This window comes from Gekko japonicus, unplaced genomic scaffold, assembly GCF_001447785.1.
Source record: "Gekko japonicus isolate JY-2015 unplaced genomic scaffold, Gekko_japonicus_V1.1 scaffold2055, whole genome shotgun sequence".
Taxonomy (NCBI): Eukaryota; Metazoa; Chordata; class Lepidosauria; order Squamata; family Gekkonidae; genus Gekko; species Gekko japonicus.
The window spans coordinates 171,675-179,138 of record NW_015173733.1 but is presented as its reverse complement, the minus strand read 5'-3'; the positions used below and the strand labels follow the sequence as shown (position 1 = coordinate 179,138).

At 41.2% G+C, this 7,464-nt stretch overlaps 1 protein-coding gene across 1 annotated transcript in view; it reads left to right on the top strand.

Annotated features, from left to right (window-relative positions):
* GRIN2B (glutamate receptor, ionotropic, N-methyl D-aspartate 2B) overlaps window positions 1-7,464 on the top strand; it is a 168,626-nt gene that overhangs the window by 92,516 nt on the left and 68,646 nt on the right. Inside the window, exons 3-4 of the mRNA XM_015423426.1 lie at window positions 4,368-4,576; window positions 5,162-5,333. Of these exons, the coding sequence (XP_015278912.1) occupies window positions 4,368-4,576; window positions 5,162-5,333 (381 nt within the window). The remainder of the gene's footprint in view (window positions 1-4,367; window positions 4,577-5,161; window positions 5,334-7,464) is intronic.

Below are 7,464 nucleotides of genomic sequence, written 5' to 3'. Positions count from 1 at the left end.
GGGGGGGGGTCAACAGTGGGAGGGCTCCTAGTGTCCTGGCCCCACTGGTGGACCTCCTGATGGCATCTGGTATTTTTGGCCACTGTGTGACACAGAGTGTTGGACTGGATGGGCCATTGGCCTGATCCAACATTGGCTTCTCTTATGTTCTTATGTCACATGACTGCCATTGTCACACTCCTGCCTCCTCAGGCTGGCTGGCTTGACATTGCATAGCACTGTTTCAGACCAGCTTTGAGGTAGCCTAGTACAAATAGTGCATTATTTCCCTATTTCCCTCTTTCTCTTTCAGTGGAACATTTCAGTGCGTGCTTATCTTTCCTACTGAAATCAGTGAAAAGGGCTTCACTTTTGACTGGATTCTGTTATGCCATGCTTAAACTATTTTTGCTACCTTGCCAGGTCATTCATTTTTATTGTTCCCCAATTCTGTAAATTGATTCTAGTCCAAATGTATTGTTTATTGGAGGCCCTTGCTGTTTGTATTCTGCCCTGAGTCTTAGTGAGGAAGGCAGGCTATAAATGAAGCTGAAAATAATAATAATGATATGTATTGGATGGTCTCTGCCTGTGTGTTGTATACGTCTTCTTAAATCAGTTGTGATGGGTACCAGTGTTCCCTCTAAGTTGAGTTAGTGCAAGCTAGCTCACAGTTTTTTTAGTCTCCAGCTCACACATTTTTGTCTTAGCTCAGGAAGGATGGGTCCAGAGCAAACTAATTTATGCAGTAACCAAATTGTTTGCTCACATCTTTAATGCCAGTAGCTCACAAGACTCCACAGCTTACAGGGAACATTGGTGGGTATGTATAAAGTATTATATTGGCATCAATAGAATTAAAGCACAACGTGATGGCAGTATTTTCAAATTAACACTGCATTTTTGTGGTGCTTTGTTTTTTATGGACTGTTTTGAAGTTATGATTTATACTTGGTATGCGAGCTGAGTGGAATGAGTCTCTATTGCTGCTTTAAACCAATTCTGTTTTATTTTTTGGCCTGGATTGTTTTCTGCTAAAACCTGACACGCTTTAAAAAAAGACAGAAAGAAAACTAGTGTGTTTGGTCTACTTATTGAATGTAACCATGGTTGAAGATTCTTATGATTTAAGTACTCAGATACAAACTGATCAGCAGTTGCTATGTTCCTGAAAGTATTTGCATCTCCCCCTGCCACACCCCACAGTTTGTGATAGTGGCTATTGGTGAGTAAACTGGGAGCCAGGATGTTAGTAACAGCAAAACTGCATCCTTCATTTGCTTTTCCAGTGTTTGCATTTTTTGGTCTCATGGTGTATGGTCAGTCAGAATATCCCAAGGAGCTCAGAGAGAAATACTTTTGGAAGGTAAGTTAGAGTTGTACTTTTGGACAAGGATTTAGTTTCTGGATATATCCCCCCCCCCGCGCGCTACTTTTCCTATGTGATGCAGCTCTTGGGGATGTAGCATGTAGCAGAGCAGTTCCAAAGTTGATCTTGTTCTCTTTCATATTCTTGGTGCTTGGGGGGGCAGTGGGAGGGCTTCTGGTGTTGTGGCCCCACTGCCGGACCTCCTGAGGGCACCTGGTATTTTTGGCCCCTGTGTGACTCAAAGTGTTAGACTGGATGGGCCACTGGCCTGATCCAACGTGGCTTCTCTTATGTTCTTACGTCTGGGGCAAGGGATGCTCTGCATTCTTGGTGCTTGGGGGGCAAGAGTGGGAGGGCTCCTGGAGTTTTGGCCCTGCTGGTGGACCTCCTGAGGGTACCTGGGTTTTGTCCAGTGTTTCCTCTAAGTGCAAGGTAGCTAACAGTTTTTTAGCCTCCGGCTCATACATTTTTGTCTTAATTCAGGAAAGATGCCTCCAGAGCAAACTAATTTATGCAGTAGCCAAATTGCTCACTCATAGCTTTAATGCCAGTCGCTTACAAAGGAGCATCCCGGGATGCTCCTTTGGGGGAGAGCCTGGAAAGGAACATCACAGGAAGAGGTGGGGTTTTGGTGCAGTGTGCTGGAAGTGACATCATCGGAAGGGGAAGTGACACCTGGAAGTGACATCACAGGAAGTGACATCACAGGAAGTGACATCACAAAAGTCTCCTGGCTCCACCCCCAAAGTCTCCTGGCTCCACCCCCAAAGTCCTCAGATATTTCCGGATTTGGATTTGGCAACCCTATTTGAAGCCGTCCATGCTTGTAGCCGCCACCACCTCCTGTGGCAGTGAATTCCATGTGTTAATCACTCTTTGGGTGAAGAAGTACTTCCTTTTATCCGTTCTAACCCGACCGCTCAGCAATTTCATGGAGTTCCCACGAGTTCTTGTATTGTGAGAAAGGGAGAAAAGAACCTCTTTCTCTACCTGCTCTATCCCATGCATAATCTTATAAACCTCAATCATGTCTCCCCTCAGTCGTCGTTTCTCCAAGCTAAAGAGCCCTAAGCGCTTTAACCTTTCCTCATAGGGAAAGTGTTCCAACCCTTTTATCATTCAAGTCGCCCTTTTCTGCACTTTTTCCAAAGCTATAATATCCTTTTTAAGGTGTGGTGACCAGAAGCACCGTTAAGTCATTTCCAACCTATGGGAGTCCTATGAATTAATGACCTCCAAAACATCCTGTCATTAACAGTCTTGCTTGAGTCTTGCGAACTGAGGCCTGTGGCTTCCTTTAAAACTGACCTTTTAAAATACAGTATTTGTAACACCTGCCTAGGAGAAAGTCAGCATTACATTTCTTGTAATTGCTATGGGGTTGATATAACTCTGCTGAGGACAGAAAATCACACACCCTTTTGACTGTGTAAGAAAGTTATTGAGCTCTCTAAGTTAATTTCCCCCCTCAAAATAACTTGTTCACTAAACTCAACTAGAAACTCATCTTGTATTTGTCTCTTTAAAAAACAAATCAGATCAAGTTTTTAAAATAAGCAATAACTATTTAATGATGGTTCTGGGTGTTGCCAAATTCAGAATACCATAAAGTCCTTGAATGTTCTAAATTTACCTCTGGCACCCTATAAAGCATAAGATTAGCAGAAGAAGGGGAATTAACAGCATAAAGAAACTGAAGCCCACAGTACAACGCTACAGTGTGAGCAACCAGAGTTTCCCTCTGTCACACTGCCTCTTCTGTCAGTTTGCTTTGACTGAGGCCCAGAGTGTGGGGGAGGGGCTTGTGAACACATTCTCAGAAAGGAGAGAAGTTTCTTTTCTAGATCCATTCAGATAATTTCTTTGGGGCTCATATGTGCCAGCCAAGGTGACAATTGTGTTGATATGGAAAAATCTGTGCAGTGGCAAGACCATTGATATAAAAAAAACTTCTGAGAATCTGAATTTTGGGAATAATATTTCAGGCTATGTTCTAATGGATCAGAACTGACTTCAAATACATAATTACTGTGTGATAACTGACTTACTATAGTAACTACTTGCAAACCCACATTTACTCAGAAAAGATGCACACCATTGCACAAAGTAAGCATAGTTGTGATCCCTGTTAAAAGACTATTGTGCATAACAGCAAAGTTGACACTCAAAACATTCGATGGTAGTTTTGCAATATTTGGAAATTAGTGGATATTAAATATATAACTATTATAAGCAAGGAATAAGAGATATTTTGTTTTAAACCTTTATCTTTGTATTTTTTGTTTTAGTTGTTTTATTAACAGCAACATTACACAGATCAATTTTAAAAATATACAGAATTTTTTTAAAAATGCAATACCATCTATGCTATTGCAAAAGAGATAGTTCTGTTTTAATAAGTCTTGGTTAGTACTTCAGAAATTGAGTCAATTTTGCAAGCAAACGGAACTGTGGATTTTCTTCCTAATTTTGTACAAACCTTATCTGTAAGTTTGTTCAATTTTTGCAATGTCCACTGCTTAATAAAGACATTCTTGGATTGTTGGAACTGATTAATTCTTCCATTGTCTGTCCCTCACAATTCTAGCTGCCTCTAAAGACTTATTATCAAACACTTTGTAGTAGATTGATAATCAATATGAAAATAATTCAGTAAAATCAGTAATGCTTCAAGTGGTAGCTTAAAACTAGTGATAGCTTCAATTACAGACATATGCACAAACAAATCTGTCCACCAAAGATAGAAGAAACCAACATATAAGTAGAACTTTCCCAACATTTCAGTGTATTTATTTTTAATTTCTAGAGCAATTTGTGTTTAGTTTCCTTTAACAACCAAAGAAAGGGTATTTTGATACTGCTGCCAGTGTTTCCTGTATGTAAAAGCACTGTCTCCTAGACATTCTGGTTTTGTTGTTGTTTTTCCTGCATCTCTGCTAAAGTGATCTTGGCGCATTGAAATTTAGGAGGAATATTTTAGCCATGATCTCTCTTTGTGTGTTTTTCTTAATCTCTTCAGGTGGGATGGTGGAAGGACAAGCGCCTCAAGATGAAATATTATGTGTGGCCTCGTGCTGAGCTCTACCCTGACCGTGAGGAGCGGAAGGACGATCATCTTAGTATAGTGACCCTAGAGGAAGCACCATTTGTTATTGTGGAAAATGTGGACCCATTAAGTGGTACCTGTATGAGAAACACTGTCCCGTGCCAAAAAAGAATTGTGACAGAGTAAGTGTCAACAGGATCTTTCTCCCACTGATATCTCTTAGCATGCTTTTCTCTGATGCTCAACAGCAGCAAAGCCATCTGGACTGCCTCAGGCTGGCCACATTACTGCTGGTCACTTTCACAGGGTCCAAACTAGCGTGGCTCAAGAAACTACATAACATTAATTCCTTCAAGTGTTTTTTTTTTTTAATTGAGGGATGTATAAAAAAGGAAATAAGGATAGCTATGGGAAATATCTGGGGATAAAAGGGGAGGCCTTCTGCAATTCTAAATTCTACAATGGATCAATATTTTCTCAAGCAAATTGTTATTGGAAGTTAGTATTTTGTTTATAAACACCACAAAATACCAATGGAATTAAAAAAAATTGTTTGTAATGTTCAGTTTCTACTAGGAGCGAAAGGTTAAACAAAGTACGAATTGAGGAAAAGCAAAGGGATTTTAGTTTGAAGATTTGTATGGAATTTCTCAGTGAAAAAATAAATAATTGCAAAAACACAAAGGAAAATGGGATCATATATTTTAATTGAATTTTAAAATATTTTACTAAGTTTGGCATAATCCTCTGTTGTTATGATTGGTTAGGAACAAGACAGATGAAGAAACTGCCTACATCAAGAAATGCTGCAAAGGTTTTTGTATTGATATTCTCAAGAAAATCTCAAAGTTTGTTAAGTTCACCTATGACCTTTATTTGGTAACCAATGGCAAACATGGGAAGAAGGTCAATGGAACATGGAATGGAATGATAGGCGAGGTAAGCTGTGAAAGGTGTCTACTTTTACCTCATGCTTACTTCTAGAATAAAAGGGTCCCCCCCCCCAATATCTGGTTAATTTCTTGTCCCTGAAAGTCGAAATGAACTGAATATTACTTTGCAAATTTGCTTAGCAATATTTGTGGCTTAAGAATACTCTTATGTGAATTAACATGAAGCAAGTCTGTGATCATTTACATTCATTTTTATATAATTATATTTTAAAACTTCTGTTATGTCATCCAGTGTATAAAAGAAAACAATTATATACTGACAAAATCCATACTAAAATAAAAACAACATATAAAACAGATCTAAATAAATAAAACAGATCTAAGCCAGAGAATTTAGAGGGCAAATGTGCTAGAATTCTGTGGGAGAAGAAGGGCCCTGGAAACAAGGCTATTGATTGTTATTCTAAGCAGAGTTACGTCCTTCTAACTCCACTGAAATCAAAGGGCTTAGCACTGTAACTTTGGTTGCCTTTGTGCCCTTCTTTTCCATAGTTATATCCCTGATCTGTACCCTGAGAGCATTTTTTTCATGCAGCTGTGTGACTGCATGCACATATGTACATGTACATGCATGCACATATATACATGAATGCATGCACATATGTACACATACATATCACACACACATATGTGTGTGAATGCATGCACATATGTACATGTACATGATTGCCCATTAATAGATAGGCTTAAGCCAGACTCTGAGCCTGTCCTTTTTACTTGTCCTAAAAGGCTTTTTATTTTCTTGGAAACAAACCATAGCCCTAGAATTTTTTTTCATCTTTTTTCACTGATCTGACCTTAATTCTACAGTACATGTATGTTCAAATATGATAAGAAGTAATTCTTGTACAACTTGCCGCTTCCTTCACTTCTCATCTCAAACCATACAAACTCGCTCCTTCTTTATCCATCTCTCAGTCCCCATATGCAGATTTGATGTTACCATCTTTGGCCTTTTTTCTCTCATTCTTAAGCTGTTGTGTAAATAAGGAATTCCTTTTATGCCTTATCTGGAGTTGTCCATTGTTACAGATAGAGCCTGGTTCTCATATGGATACATATTAATATGCAACTACCCACATTTGCTTCTATGCAGTAAACTTTACTCTAGTGGATGTTGAAATGAAGCTGTTTCATTTATTTTAAAAAGAATCTCCATGTGCTGAATTCTGGATAGTATGTATATATACAGCAGAAGACAGAAAACAACAACTGGGGTATCAGCAAGAACTTGCGGGGGGCATCTCATTTCCCCCTCCCTCACTATGGCCTCTTTCCCCTCCCTCTCTACTTTTCCTGCTTCCTTCTCTCCTTCCTACACACCAGCAACTTACCTTTCTCTGCCCTTCTGACTCCTCCTCTCCTTCCTTCACACCAGCAACTTACCTTTCTCTGCCCTCCTGTCTTCATTTCCCCCCCCCCCCCCCCCCGGCAGCCTTTCCCCAGGAAAAATTGTGGCCCAGTTGCACAGTGAACATAAGAAGAGTTCTGCTGGATCAAACTGATAGTCCATCCAGTCCAGCATCCTGTCTTACACGGCCAGCCAGTTCCTCTGGATGGCCAGCAACAGGGAACAGAGGCTGAGGCCTTTATAAGAACATAAGAAAAGCCCTGCTGGATCAGACTAATAGTCCATCTAGTCCAACATCCCGTTTCACACGGTGGCCAACCAATTCCTCTGGATGGCCAACAACAGGGCATAGAGACCAAGGTCTTCCCCTAATGTTGCCTCCTGGCTCTGGGATTCAGAGGTTTTTAGTACCTCTGAATGTGGAGGTTCCCCTCAGTCACCATGGCCAGGGCCAGCCCGAGGTTCTTTTGTGCCCTAGGTGGGGCTACCTTCTGGGCCCCCCCCCCGCACGCACCCACCAATTACAAGGTTGCCAACCTCCAGGCGGTGCTTGGAGAGAAGGAGCACGTGACACATTTTGGCTGCTTCCCTCTAGAGTGCGCAGGCCCCTTCTTCCCCCCCCCCCTTGAGCTGCAGGAGGGCCCGGTGGTACTTGTCAATGGCTCCGGTGCCAGGAGGTCGCAGTCCGGGCAAGGCTGAGGGGCCTTCCTCCAATCCCGGGGGGTGAGGGGGGCAAGGGGGAGCCCAACTCTCAGACGACATGGGG